The 15,385-nt window shown below is 33.8% G+C and overlaps 1 protein-coding gene across 4 annotated transcripts; it reads left to right on the top strand.

Moving 5' to 3' along the window:
- Positions 1 to 234: 234 nt before the first annotated feature.
- Positions 235 to 11,938, top strand: LOC122306657 (cellulose synthase-like protein H1). Of its 4 annotated transcripts, none has more exons than XR_006241489.1 (9): positions 235 to 634; positions 1,084 to 1,417; positions 1,537 to 1,665; positions 8,689 to 8,802; positions 8,948 to 9,160; positions 9,286 to 9,400; positions 9,492 to 9,578; positions 10,499 to 10,653; positions 11,184 to 11,317. XR_006241489.1 is itself a non-coding variant. In XM_043119104.1 (9 exons), exons 1-9 carry the CDS (start codon positions 372 to 374, stop codon positions 11,257 to 11,259), a joined length of 1,581 nt encoding a protein of 526 aa, XP_042975038.1. In that variant the 5' UTR covers positions 237 to 371; the 3' UTR covers positions 11,260 to 11,412. The 4 variants fall into 4 exon arrangements, 3 of the variants coding, with proteins under 3 accessions (XP_042975039.1, XP_042975038.1, XP_042975037.1); XM_043119104.1 differs by having other exon boundaries at positions 237 to 634; positions 9,492 to 9,673; positions 11,184 to 11,412; XM_043119103.1 differs by having other exon boundaries at positions 242 to 634; positions 9,492 to 9,673; positions 10,499 to 10,849; positions 11,184 to 11,938.
- The last annotated feature ends 3,447 nt before the right edge of the window (positions 11,939 to 15,385 follow it).

Below are 15,385 nucleotides of genomic sequence, written 5' to 3'. Positions count from 1 at the left end.
GATAATTTTTTGATACACTCTTTCACATTTATCAGAATTTTTCTTAATCCTCGTCCCAAGATAAGTAATAAATAATATGGGTTCATATTAGTATTTTTTTATATTATAAAAAAAATTTATAAATTTAATTCACCTTATTAAACCTATTGAATAAAATAAAATTACTCAATCATTACTCATTCAAAAGTACCCACTTCATAGCCACAAACGCAACAAATGGACAGGAAGGTATTCAAGTATAGCGTGATCACCTAGCTAGCTAGCCAGCCCTCTATATATTACTTAACACAGTCATGGAGGTTTGAACACTACCTTGAAAACAAAAGGGCATCGATCCTCCCATTAAAACTGCATTGCTATTTACTGATCCAATGGCGAGCACCATCTCTCTCCCTTTATATGAAAAAATACCACGTAAAAACGCTTTGCAAAGGACCTCGGATATCATTATCTTTTTCCTTCTCCTTTCTCTCCTTACTTATCGTCTTCTCCACCTCAAAAACCATGGAACCACTTGGCTCCTTGCCTTCCTATGCGAGTCATGGTTCACTTTCACTTGGGTTCTAGTCCTCAACATGAAATGGAATCCTGTGATATTCAAAACGCACCCGGACCATCTCTTGCAAGCTACAGGGTAACATCTATATATATATATGAGTAATGCTACATACAGTCATTTTTACGCACTCCCTGCACACTCCACTGATATGATTGGCTGGATTAATTTTTTTTTAATACACAACCAATTATATCACTGGAGTGCACAAAGGAGTCTGCAAAAATGACTGCACATAAAATTTTCTTATATATATACACATGACCCCTTGTAATTGTTATATACCTTTCTATCTGCTGTGCATGATTTTTTGTGCATAAATTGTTGGAATATATATACAAAACATCCGTGTATGTACAAATCTTAAGTTTGCCTCGGATATTAACAAATAATCAGAGTGAATGATATTTTATCATAAAAAATTCAATTATTTAATGTCTAATTGCATTTTGTAATGATTATTCTTGTTTATATATGCCTCATTTTAATATTGAATATAACTTTCATCATGACCATTTTCTTGATAGGGAACCTGTTGAGCTTTCCTCAGTGGACATGTTTGTGACAACTGCGGACCCTGTGCTAGAACCTCCTATCATCATTGTAAACACAGTACTCTCTTTGTTGGCAGTAGATTACCCAACTCACAAGCTTGCTTGCTATGTCTCGGATGATGGCTGTTCTCCTCTTACGTACTATTATTCCCTAGTCGAGGCCTCAAAGTTTGCCCAACTTTGGGTACCATTTTGTAAAAAGTATGATATTCAAGTTAGAGCTCCTTTTAGATACTTTTCTAATGATCACGTTATAACGCTAAGTGATAGCACAAAAGAGTTCCAACATGAAAGGAAAAGGATGAAGGTAATAATAATTAATATTCATACGTGTCAGAGTTAGATTAATATTTCTAAGTATTTACTAATTAATTTGGTATCACTTAAAGAGCCAAGCTACCTGCTTTTTGTCTTTATCTCATGTAGGACGAGTATCAGCATCTTTGCCACAAAATTGAGGTTGCGGTTCAAAAATCTGTGCCACCTTGTGATTTTACCGGGGATTTTGCAGAATTCTCCAGTGTAGAATGCAACAACCATCCAACTATTATCAAGGTAATTAACTCACTTTCCATTTGACTTGGACATATACTTATTTATATTAAGAGCAGTGCAGCACGAGTTCGGTCCCCATCGAGAAGAACAAAAGAAAAATTTTATTTTTATTTTCTTAAATATTAAAAAAATCCCAGCATCACTAAAAATTAAAACACTTTCTTAATTACTAAATAAAAAAAAATTAATCAGGACTCATTTATTGGTGAGTGTAGCATTTTTGTTATATTAATTTAATCCCACGAACTAATTACCGTACTTGTTGGTTATTATATAATTAAGAAAAATGCTTAGTCCCTTGATTTTGTCCTCTCAGTTTGACTGTAAGTGTATTTTAATTTTTTTTTTCTTAATAGTTAAAAAAATGACAACTAGTAAATGTGTATATTTATTTTTTGAAATGTTTAAATTATATGTTTAAAAAATATTTAAAATAAAAGGAAATAAAATTGGAATTGCACTAGGAGCACGCCCAGCATGTACGCTGGGCAGCCCCCTAGCATTGTTCAGGTGCTACGATCCTCAGTCCCATCATTTTGCCTTCTCAAAGTTATCACTAGTGTAATTACACCTTTTTTTTTCTCATTTTTCTTTAAAACATTTTTAAACATCTTTAAAAATTTTTTTAATAAAAAATAAATAAATTTACTTATAGTTATTTTCTTAACCATTAAAAAAATAAAAAATAAAAACTAAGTATCAGCCATTAACTTTTTCCTATACTTGATGATCATTATCATCTATTTTTTCAACGTCATTTCATCATTTAATAATATGGTATTAGATGATTGGAGACTATTTATTATATTTCATTTGTAAACCTATCATCTAATGTCACATTATTAGATGATGAGAAAATAGATAATGAGTATATTTTTTTATATTTAATACACATGCTTGCCTCCAAGCTAATCTCATGTGAAGAATCATCTGTCCAAAAAGGTGCGGTTTTGATTAAAAGTTAAGATGAAATGAGAGTTAAAAGTTGAATAAAATATTATTAGAATAGTTTTTTTTAATATTATTATTATTTTAGGATTTGAAAAAGTTAAATTATTTATTACATTTTATGTGAAAATTTTAAAAAAAAATTAATGATGAGACGAGATGAGATAAAACACTTCTTGTATCCAAACTGGTAAGATCTAGCTGGCTGGTTTGGATTCAAAGATAAGATGAAATGAGATGGTTTTAGATGAGAAATGAAAGTTGAATAAAATATTACTAGAATATTATTTTTTAATATTATTATTGTTTTGAAATTTGAAAAAAGTTGAATTGAGATTTGAAAAAGTTAAATTGTTTATTATATTTTTCATGCTTTTTACGTCTAATAATTTTTTTTTTCTTTTACCTATTTTCTGAAAAATATTACTTTTATATGTTTTACTTTTTACGTTTTTGAATTTTTTAAAATTACCTTTTGAATATATGTTTGCCAATTTTTTTCATATTTATAATTTTTTGATCTTCCTAGTTTTTTTAGAAAGAAAGAAAGAATGCTTTTTATTGTATATCTACTCAAATGAGGGAAAGAAAACAAGAAGGGTAATCCTCCAAATCAACAATCTCCTCAAAAACTTCTTGAGCATTTCTTGCATCTGCAGTTGCATTTGTTCTCTATTGATATGATCATTAGCTTTACAATCCTCAAGCTGTAAGAGAATTTGTTTTGTATCCTAGATGAAAACTCCTGATCGAGTTGTGATAAGAGGCCGCCTCTTTCTGATTGATACTCCTAATCACATGCAGTGCATCTCCTTCAACTATAATCTTCCTTAAGTTAATCTCCATGGCAAAATTAATAGCTCGATAAGCTCCAAATTAAAGATTCAACAAGAAATGGATCTTGGGGGACATCTCTCCCTGCATTCTTTTGGTTGCTACCACTTAACTATCATGATCTCTAACAATGATCACAATGCCCACCTTACCAACATTCTTTCAAAGTGTTGCATCACAGTTTACCTTATACACCCCCTTAGATGGGGTTTCCCACTTTCAGCTGCTAGCAATATTTGAACCTCCCTCTTTGATATGAACGCGCGGGAAGAGAATCTTTTGAACCCATAATCAATTTGAAAACTCACCTAAGAAACTCAAACTCAAGTCAATTGGATGGAAGAATCTAGACCTGTTGAGAACTCATTTCAAGAACCTAGATTATATTAAAATCTAAACCCGTTGAAGAACCCATCTCAAAAATCCGGATTATAAGGAGGAACGCCACAAAAGTTGTTATTTACCTTTGAAAAGTTCAAAAATTCAATCAAGAACAAGAGGAGTAAACTCAACTCATTAATAAAAATTCAATAATGTATGCCCTTCTCAAATGAGGTTACAGGTGGTTTAAATAAACAATCCCTAAAAATCTTAAGTGAATAGTGCCGCAGGTACTGTAGTGTGAACAGTGCTACGCTACAGTAACTTCTAAAACCCTAATTCAAATAAAATAATAACTTTTCAAATAAACCCTTGCTCAAAATATAAGGCCTTCTCAAAAATCCTAATTCATAAGAAATAAGACATATGTGTGGGCTGGACATCCCCCAAACCCCATTCTAAATTAATTCCAATGACTAATAAAATAAGTCATTTTAATGAAATAAACAAACCCAAGGCCTTCAATAACAATAGGTTCAAGTCATGTCTTCCATAACTTGTTGTATCACATGAATGAAACTAAATTTTCTTCCTTTAAGCCAATCTTGAATGTTGGGCTCTTGCTAAACATATCCCAAGTGGATGGCACCAATCTTTGCATTGTTTCCTTGACTTTCCTAGCTCTTGATCTTATAATTGTCCCATTTGGAACTTGCAAAAGATCTTTACGACTTGGTCCACCTTGGTTCTTATCATTCCTTGAATCTCCACCTGCATCAAAGGGAAAAGAGGTTAGTAACATTGAAAATAACAGACATATGATACTTACCTGAAAGATCCACTAAATGTGAAGTATCATTAATTTTCTTAAGAATTTGAGAAGGTCTATCCAAGCTACTCCTATCATGAAGAAGCAAAAGCATCAAAGTTAAAAGAGTAAGTAGATTAAAAACATAAACAACTTCAACAGAAGAATATGAAGTAGTAGTATGCATAGTCCTATTATATGCAAACTCTATTAATGGCAAACAATCCTCCCAAATTTTTAAAGTCTCATAAATAACAATTCTATTAACTAATTCAGTTTGGTCGTCAATCTGTGGACGGAAAGTAGTGAAAAATAAAAGTTTAGTACCCAATTTTCCCTACAAAACCTTCCAAAAGTAGCTAAATAATTTAACATCCATATCATAAACAATACTTCATCAGTTTATGACATCGTCAATCAATTTATAAACAAAAAGTAGCTATATTTGTGACATCATTAGTTTTATGACATGGAACGAAATGTCTCATTTTGCTAAATCTATTCACAACCACAAAAATAGAATCTCTTCCCTTTTTTGTCCTAGGCAGTCCCAAAACAAAGTCCATAGATATGTCTACCCATTGTTCACTAAGAACGAGTAAGGGTGTATACAACCCATGTGGCAAAACCATAGATTTGGCTATTCTACATGTAATGTACTTGCCACAAATGTGATTAACGTCTCTTCTCATCTTAGGCCAAAAGAAATGCTCATGTAACAATTAAATGAATGACAAATGATACTCCCACAAACGTTCATGAGATACATCTAAAGTTTTCTTTACACCAAAATGACCACTCCAATTATATATGACCTCAATGAATAGCAAAGCATACTCCCAAAAGTGTTTATGCAATACGTCTAAAATCTTCTTTACACCAAAGTGACCACTCCAACTTGGGAGTGGCCTAAAAGCTTTTTTACACCAAAATGATTACTCTAATTATATGTGACCTCAATGAATAGCAAACCATAATCCCAAAAGTGTTCATGCAATATGCTTAAAATCTTCTTTACTCAATGAGTGGCACACAATACTCTTACCAATGGTCATGCAACACTTCTAAAGTCCTCTTTACACCAAAATGTCCCATCAAATCACATCCATGCACAAGCTACTCATGCATATGACTAATAGGCTCATAAAGTTTATTCTCTCTAAACATACACCAATCTAGTCTATAGAACTGACCAAATGATACTTTCTCACGTACTCCATATACACTAGCCAAGCCATTATCATTAACATACAATTTCTTATCATATTCAAATCTCAATAACTTTGCATCCTAAATGAAGATAAGGACATACCTTCTTACTAAAGTATCAACCACCAAATTTTTCTTACCTTGTGTGTACTTGATTACATGAGAAAAAGTTTCAATACATTCCCCCCACTTGGCATGCATTCTAGTCAGCTTATCTCGTTCCTTCAAATGCGTAAAGGACTCATGTTCTTCAAAAAAAGGTTGGGTAGGGATTGTCCCACCTGGCACAAAATCAATGTATTGCTCTATCTTTTTAATAGGTGGCAATCCACTAAACACTCAACTAGGAATCATGACCTTATATCTCTGCAACAATAACACTAGGTAAAGAGTCATTAATTTCGTTAGTATAAAAGCTTGCCTTAGCATAAAAACTCACTTCTGTTTTTTTTTTTTTCCTCTCATGGCTCCACTCTTTTTTCTTGACTCTCAGCCACCTCTCTATTTTCTTTTACACTCTTTTTCTCTTGATGTTTCAGCCTCATTCTCTTTTTTCCTCTCACTCACTTTTTCCTCTTCACTTGATCTCTCTTTTTCTTTCACTCTCTTTTTTTTTTTTTAAACTCTCGGCCTCACAATGGCTTTTCAACTCATTCTCTATTTTTCTTGAGGTTTCACTATTTCTTTCTTCCTCAATCTCACTCCCACTCTTTTTTTTTTCGCTCAACCTCACTTCTACTCTCTTCTTTTTTTTTTTTCTTTTTTTTTCATCAATCTTAGTTTCTCTTTTTCTTTGTTGATCAACCTCACTTTCACTCTTTCTTTTTTTATCAATCTCACTTTCTCTCATTTCTTTTTGATCAACCTCGTTTTCATTCTTTCTTTTTTGATAAACCTTACTTTTCAACTTCAATTTGTCCTCATGGACCTGTTTCGTGGTTAAAGGAGCAAGTTTGATTGTTTTAACCCATCATGGATTACCCTCCTATCATACTACTATGACCTTCCTAACCAAATATGGTCAGCATGCATAGGCACTACATCACAAAGCATCTTATCCTGGTAATTCCCAATTGAAAAGAAACTAGCACTTGCTTATTTACCCTGACCTCCCCACAATCATTCAATCACTGCAACTTGTATAGTTCAAGGTGTTTCAAGGTAGGTAAATTCAATTTTTCAACTAAAGTAGTGCTAGTCACATTAGTACAACTCCCCCATCAACGATCATACTACATACCTTGTTGTTGATGTGGCATCCAGTATGAAAAATGTTCTCTCTCTATTGCTCTGTATCATCTATCTTAATTTGTGTATACAGAGCACGCTTGACAATAAGAGACTCACCATACTCTTCCTTTTATATTCATGTTCAATACTAGGCTCATATCTTCTTCTATCTTTCTCAACTTACAGATTTCTACTAAATGTATCTTGATGATCTATCCTATCTTTCACTTCCCCTAACACCATGTTCAACCGCTCAAATTGTTGTTGCATGCCTTGCAACACAAGGAAGTTATCTACCATCCCTTTTGGTAATGAGTCACTTTTATGAGATATCTATGCACTGCACACACAAAAAAAAAAATGTTAGTGGAAAAAGATCTCACACACTTCCTTACATGTTTACACTCAAATAATGACACTCCACTCGTATTTCACTTTTATTTGGTTTTTTCCGATAATGATCTCACACTCTCTTGCCTTTACTTCAAGAGTTTTCCTGCTCAATTTTATTAAGGACTAAATTGAACTCAATCAAGGCAATACAACCTTATTTTATTCCAACTAATGATTAGATCCAAGAAACAAGAACAGAGAAACATGAAAGGAAAAAAATGACACGAGACTCAAGGAATTGAAAAGAGGAAAAGAGTAATTACAAAACAAGATACTAACTAGAAAGATGTATTGAGCCCCCTTTGATGACAAACCTCAATCAATTCCAAATGATCACTCAATTTTAAGATTGCAAATATTTCAAACAACTATACCCAAAATCCTTTCCTTTCTCTTCTTCTTCTTTTTTTTTTTTGCAAATTTTCTTTTCTTTTCTTTCTTTTCTTTTCTTTTCTCACCAATTCAAGCATAAACGGAAATATTCAATTGTGTAAATCACACAATTAAATTCAAACACATAAGAGTTGACAAAAGTAGAAGGAAACAACAAAACGGAACTCCAAGCAATTGACAATTTAAAGATGCAAGAAACCCTAATGAAGCAAATTTCAGCAGTCCAAGAATAAGGAATTTCTACACCATTTTTTTTTTTTTTGCAGCCCTAGAACAATGACGCCCTAGTATTAAATTTAAAGATACGAGAATAAAAGGATAGAATCAGACCTGATTGGAAACCTTACTCTGAATACCAAATGATATAAATTTCAATTGACTCGCTGTGAGACCCAACAACAATATTGGAAAAACAAACCTAAAAAATAAAAGTTCAACCATTGTAGCAAACAACTCCAGAAAGCTGACTGAGAAAAAAACACTCTTTTGAATCTTTCTAGAGGAAGTAATAGTAACAACTCCCATATAGCACGAAGCTCATTCTCCTATTCTAGCAAGCATATAGGAAATTGCAAGAGGAAAACTATTGAATCACCTATCTATCCTATATGATCTTTCTGGTTTAATTTTGTAAACATGCTTGAATTTTAAATTAAGTTTCAATCTGGTAATGGTGTCAAACTTTTGATGGAGGGGTACATTGCAACTTTTCGGTAATTTGTGGGACTAACTCATGTTAAAATTTATAGTTTGGGGCTTGTAAAATGTTCTAAGATGATGATATTGGCAATATGTGATTTTTGGGGTGAAAGCTAGGGTTTAATAATTTACCCTTTAATTATATAACTTTTAGAAGGACTTATTTAGATAATCTTGATTAATTGCAGGTTGTATGGGAGAACAAAGGTCTCCCAGATGGGTTGCCCCAATTGGTCTATATATCTAGGGAGAAGCAGCATAAGCATCCACATCATTACAAAGCTGGTGCCATGAATGCTCTGGTATGATGATCATTTTCATGTTTATCTATTTATTAAAATTAGGAGAAGTTCACATTAATTCATATTATATATATGGAATTCATAATTGATCTTACATGACATAATTTGTCAATTGTTTCTATCAAATATATATATATATATATAGACGAGAGTCTCTGCATTGATGACGAATGCTCCCTACATGCTCAACGTAGACTGCGATATGTTTGTGAACAATCCAAAAGTCATTCTTCATGCAATGTGCGTGTTATTGGGTTCCAAGAGTGAATCAGAAATTGCATTTGTTCAGTTCCCTCAAGTATTCTATGATGGATTAAAGGATGATCCTTATGGCAATCAAATGGTGGTTCTATACGAAGTAGGTCAAAATATAAGTTTTAACTTATTAATTTTTCCTTCTTTTCATCTTTTTCCATTTTTTTTCTTTTTATTATATCTAGAGATATGATTTTCATTTGCTTCATTATATATATACGTACATAGTACATAGGACATGGAACAGCAGGACTTCAAGGACCATTTTATGCGGGAACAGGCTGTTTCCACAGAAGGAAAATTATCTATGGCTTATCCCCAGATAACATGGCTTCAATTAATGGTAATTGAAATGAGTCCTTATAATCTAATATTGAGGTTTTTAATTAATTCCTTTTTGTATGAAAATTGTTTTTAATTTCTCATTTTTGTAGGAAAATTGATTGAGGATATATTTTCAAAGATTGGGAATTCAAAGGAGTTGACAAAATCAGCTATTGATGCTTTGGAAGGAAAGACAGGTACTCCACCAAATCACAATCTTCATAGCCATATTGAGGCAGCATACAAAGTAGCCGATTGTGGGTATGAATACGGTACCAGTTGGGGTACAAAGGTCAGTGATTAGCAAAACATAAAAAGGTTCCAAATTAAAAGCTCATTTTAACTTAATTTTGGTGGATCCACTTTAAGCTTGAAAACTTGAAGCTAGCAATTTGATAGTAATTCCAATATTATTGTTAATTATTGTATGTGTATGTGCTAAAGTAATGTATTTACATTGGCAACAAGAGATCACTAACTATAATATTACTTATAATGATGAAGACTACCGGCCCTAAAATGACTTAATAGAAAAATAGAAATCTATCCTCCTTGTATATATGTCATAATAATATTAATCCTATAATAGTTCGGCTACTTATGAGTGGATATATAAATTTACCACTTCTTGTGAGATCCATTATAATTAAAAAACTCAAAAGACTTAGGCCTCATTTGGTTAACTGATGAGAAGAGATAAGATGAGAAATCTATGAATAGTAGTGAGATAATTTGTTAATAATAGTTAAATAGTTTGAGTTGAGATTTTTATGAGATTTTGAGAAAAGAGAGAAAAAGTTGAATAAAAAATTTTAAAGTTACAAGAGAGTTAAAATATAACTTTTTAATATTCTTTTTGTTTTGGAAATTGAAAAAGTTGAATTGTTTTTTGTGTTTTATTTAGAAATTTGGGAAAGTTGTACTGATAAAAAGTTAAAAACCTAAAATTGAAAAATGTTTGTACTTCAATAATATTTAGAAGTTGAGATGAGATAGTTTGATAGATTTGTGAAACCAAATTAGGCCTTGCACTCTTTTATGCTCACTAACTTGGAAGGTATGTATCTCAATCCTAGATTTTGTCCATTTTGTTCATCTTTGTGATTGTCCATTTCAGTTAGGCTGGTTCTATGGATCAACAACAGAGGACATACAAACTGGACTAAGGATTCATAAAAGGGGTTGGAGGTCTGTCAATTGTATGCCAAACCCACCTGCCTTTCTAGGTTGTGTTCCCTCAAGCGGCCCCACTTCAATGATCCAACAAAAGAGATGGGCTACCGGTTTGCTTGAAATTCTATTAAGCAAAGCTTGTCCCATATTTTCCTCTCTCTTTGCAAAGCTACAATGGAGGCAATGCTTGGCCTATGTATGGCTCCTCACATGGGGCCTACGCTCAATCTTTGAGCTATGTTATGCAGCCCTTCCAGCCTATTGTATTATTGCCGACTCCCATTTCTTGCCCAAGGTATCATTTATATGCCAGAACCCTCCAATTTTAACTCTTGCATGCACATTTAAATGTTTAAAAAGACACTATGAAACCCTACACCATACAATATTCAGCCACAACATAAACCTTGCATGACATTATTTTTAACATATACGGCTTTTATTGATCTCATCTCTTAGCTTTTGTCCTTTTGGAAAAGATAGTAATTCGGATTGGCATGGTGAAGTTCATTAGTACAATACGATATTCAAAATCTAGTTCCTAGATATATATATATATATATAAATATATATATATATGTTTCTTTTAAGCATATGCTCATAATTAATGTTTGTACATATATATATAGGTCCAAGAACCAGCCCTATATGTACCAGTTGCTCTCTTTCTCACATACAACATATACACATTATCCGAGTACTTGAGAGCCGGCCAGTCTGTTCAAGCATGGTGGAATAACCAAAGAATGGCAAGAGTAACCACAATGATTGCATGGTTATTTGGATTTTTTAGTGTCATGCTCAAGCCCTTTGGATTATCTGAGACTGTCTTTGAAGTTACACAGAAAGAACTGTCCAGTGATATTGGTGGTGGTGGTGATGATGATGATGCTAGTAGGTTTACCTTCAATAAGTCACCCATTTTTGTTCCAGGGACAACCATTTTGCTTGTTCACTTGACTACATTGATAGTGAGCTTATTAAAGTTGCAACTTCCACCAGCTAATCATGATACGCATGGATCAGGGCTAGGGGAGACTTTCTGTAGTGGGTGGTTGGTGCTATGCTTTTGGCCATATTTTAAGGGGCTGTTTGGAAAAGGAAGACATGGAATTCCCAAAGCCACCATATTCAAGTCAGCCACTTTGGCATTTCTTTTTCTTTATTGGTGTAGAAGGACTGCAATGGTTGGTTGAAACTTTGGTCGTCTAGTACTGACATTGTTATCTCCCAAATTTCCTTTATGTCTAATCCCTTACGACATCTCGCAATATGTGTTGGAATTGATTTCCATATAAGATAAGTCAGACATTGTCTCTAGCATACACTTGTAGTCTGAAACTATTGAAATAATATGAAATATTATTACCTGTTTGTAGTTCAACCTGAAGCCTAAACAGGGAAAACACTTATAGCAAAAAACATGAAGTGAGGAGTCATGGGGTGATGAACACTAATTTCAAATATAGGGACTCGTTGAAGAGGAAATATGGATGTTACTATTAATGACAAAATCACTTCAACCCATAAAGAAGGCTTCAACCCAAAACTATTTATATACTTATGTACACTACTATATATATAAATGGAAGGGTAATGCTACTATGCCCCCTCAATTTGCCCACTTGGTGTGCCCCTAGTGCAAATTGTACTTTTTTTTCAAACATTTTTAAAACATTTTTAAAAAATTAAAAAAATACTAATACACTAATTGTCACTTACATAATTAGTAAGCAAAAAAAATTCAAGAAAAAAAAATTAAATGCATGAGATATCAAAATGAGGTAGCAAAATAATTTGGCATACTTGCATTATTCATGGATGGAATAGCATAGTGACACCAAGCTCTCAAGTGTTACGTATGATGGCGTTGTTTGACCACCCCATTTTACTGATCTATGTTTAGGGGCAAGAGATGTGATGGTGAATACCAATTAGTTCCTCCAAAAATGTAATGAGTGCATTGCTAGCTAGTAAACTCTCCACTAGTATTAGATTGAGAAGTTTTATTTTTGTAGAAACTGATGATCAATAAATTTAACAAAAGCACAAAAGGAAAACAAAAATCATATTTATGTTTTAATGGAATAGCCCTATGTAGCAACTAAAATTATCAACAAGTATAGCATAATATGAATATTTGTCACTAAAATTAACTAGGGCATGGCCTCAAATATCACAATTATTTTTTTCCAATAAACCATAATGTTTTCGAGAAGGTGAGATAAAGGATTACAACTAAACTTGCAAATATCTTTTATCCACCAACAAGGTTTAAGGGGTTTGGACCATAGATGCCTAAGGATGTGTAATGCCCGTCCTTGTGGTGGGTCCTTTTCAAAATGATTTAAATAAAAATCGACAGGAATTATGGTTCCTTTTAAAATTTATTTTCCTTTCATGCCAGAATACAAAAGACTTCATGTTATAAATAAAATTCATTTTTTTAATTAAAAGATTACAGTGGAAAACATTAAATTGTATAATTAAATTTTCTCGTACAAAATATCTTGCCTAGGCTTTCGTGCTCTTCCCCTTGGGTTGTGCCTATCCTAACCTGTCATGCTCATCTTGTCCCTGGGAGGACACACATAAAAACTAAAATGAGTTGATAACTTGTAAGCATTATTTTATACAGTTAAAATATAATAAAATAGGTTTTTAGTCATGCATTTATCACTCCATACATACATATCCTACATAGCGTGCATCGACATTCTTTTCATTTTAAAACGTTGCGAGGTGGGGTTTTTCTTTAAAAACATGTTTTCTTTCTTAAAACTATTCCCCACGCATCGCTGCCTTCATTTCTTAAAGATCTGTTCATGCATACTACTTTTCTTACGTACATTCATGCATACATATATACATACATGCATTATTTCTTAACATGCATCCATTCTTTCTTATCACTTTCATTGGCCATAGCACACTGTTATGCCCCGTGTGCTAGGGCTAGCAGTCTTTTGAATCTAATTCTGCTCGTGGCCACGGGTTGGGAATCCATTCCATCAGGGTGTAGTATTAGGTGCACTACTAGTACTACTTACGCGGCATTGCAATCTACCCAGTCAATTCATTTGGTACCTTTTCCATTTCAGTCCATGTGGCCGTTACGTATATTCATACATCATCCATTCAGTCCTTTCATTCCTTTACAGTCATTTCCTTTCCTTTATAGTCCTTCAGTCATTTACAGTTCTTACAGTCCTTTCTTACAATTCTTACGGTTCTTACAGTTCTTACGATTCTTTACAGTTCTTTCAGTTCATGACGTCATTTTAAAAAAAAATAGTTTTCTTTCTTTTCATAGAAGTTGTTTTTAGAAAAAACAGTTTTCTTTCTTTTCATTTTAAAAAAGTCTGTTCTTGCATCTTTTAAAGGTTCGTTTCGGCTTCCTTTCGTAAAGATACATTCAATACATACCACGTATAGCATCCACCCACATGCATAAATGTACATACTTTGGGTGCGTGAAAAGGAGTTGCCAAGGAGGGCTGCAACATACTGATACTTGAAAACTTACGCTTCGTTTTCTTTTTCATAAAATGTGTTCTTGTGGAGAAAAGTTTCATTTTCCTTTTAGAGAAAAGATTTCATTTTCTTCTTCGTTTATATAAGAAAACTCTAAAAGAGCATGAACGCAATATTTACCTAGATTTCATGCCATAGTCATTCCATGCAATCCACTAGTGTGCATGTCAGATGGCAACCTACATGCATACACATAACCTTATGTCATCTATCTAATGCATAAGCAACTATACTAAAAATAAAACTATACCTCACTTGGAAGACTCTCCATCCATCCCTAGGCTCTTACGTGCCATTTACTATGTTAAAACTTTCGGGGTCTTATTCCTTAAAGTGAATCTCCGTGATTCACCTTAGGGTTAAGACACTAAGACCTCCATCTCATTCTTCTAATTCCACATTCCTACGCATGATTTTGACCGATAGAGTCATGCATTCCAACCTTACCCATTACTACCTTCACGTATCCTAATCCATACAAAATCCTCATTTCCATCCAGATAGGCTACATGAATTCAAACCAACTCTGGAGCTAAAACACCATGTAACCATGCTCAGGACGGATTACCAATTACATATGGTAAACTTGTCCAGCACACGTGTTTCGCCAGAGGCACATGTACCTTATCCCTTTTATCACCTAAGAACAACTTATAATTCCAATGGACACCCGCTTGTATAAACAAGCTCCATACTCCGATACCAACTTGGTCAGACCCAGTCGATAAGACTCTTCCTACTTCCCAACCTTGTACAAGTTCATCCTGACATTTAACAAGAGGACTGCATCCAAAATGCACCTTTGTCACTTCACGTAGCTCGAGACCAAATCCCAAGTTACAGCACAACACCCATCATACTTCCGCTGCACTCTTTGATACTTTTCCACCATTTCCATATACTCTCAGCCATAAGTCAACCACAAGGTGACGGGTTGTGGTGTCACCTTGGACTACAAGCCACATTACCACTGCTTCGGGACACTGTTACACATTTCCTGACACTACACCATACACTCCACGCTTCTTAGCTACGCCGTCCAACCCTTCATGACACTCCATCCAGTGTATCACGACATAGCATAGAGTACACTCACGTGAACTCTCTTCTATCCACACTATGACACACATCGCTACGACGCATGCCTCACGGTACATCACTTATTACCATGATGCACATCACACGGTGCATCACCATACAACACAGAGCACACGCCACTTGTACTCTATTCACTCTACGACGCACATCATGCGGTGAGTCACTGTACTACACAGAGTATGCTCCATGTGTACTCCCT

The sequence above is a fragment of the Carya illinoinensis genome, chromosome 4 (assembly GCF_018687715.1).
Source record: "Carya illinoinensis cultivar Pawnee chromosome 4, C.illinoinensisPawnee_v1, whole genome shotgun sequence".
NCBI lineage: Eukaryota > Viridiplantae > Streptophyta > Magnoliopsida > Fagales > Juglandaceae > Carya > Carya illinoinensis.
This window is presented reverse-complemented; position numbering and strand designations above follow the sequence as displayed.

What these genes read in the sequence shown, in the direction of transcription:
- LOC122306657 (XM_043119103.1), top strand. Translation starts at nt 372, where the DNA reads ATGGCGAGCACCATCTCTCTCCCTTTATATGAAAAAATACCACGTAAA. An exon ending in AAATGGTGGTTCTATACGAA is followed by an intron (nt 9,161 to 9,285) that starts GTAGGTCAAAAT and finishes ATACGTACATAG; the next exon opens with TACATAGGACATGGAACAGC. An exon ending in GTACCAGTTGGGGTACAAAG is followed by an intron (nt 9,674 to 10,498) that starts GTCAGTGATTAG and finishes TGTCCATTTCAG; the next exon opens with TTAGGCTGGTTCTATGGATC.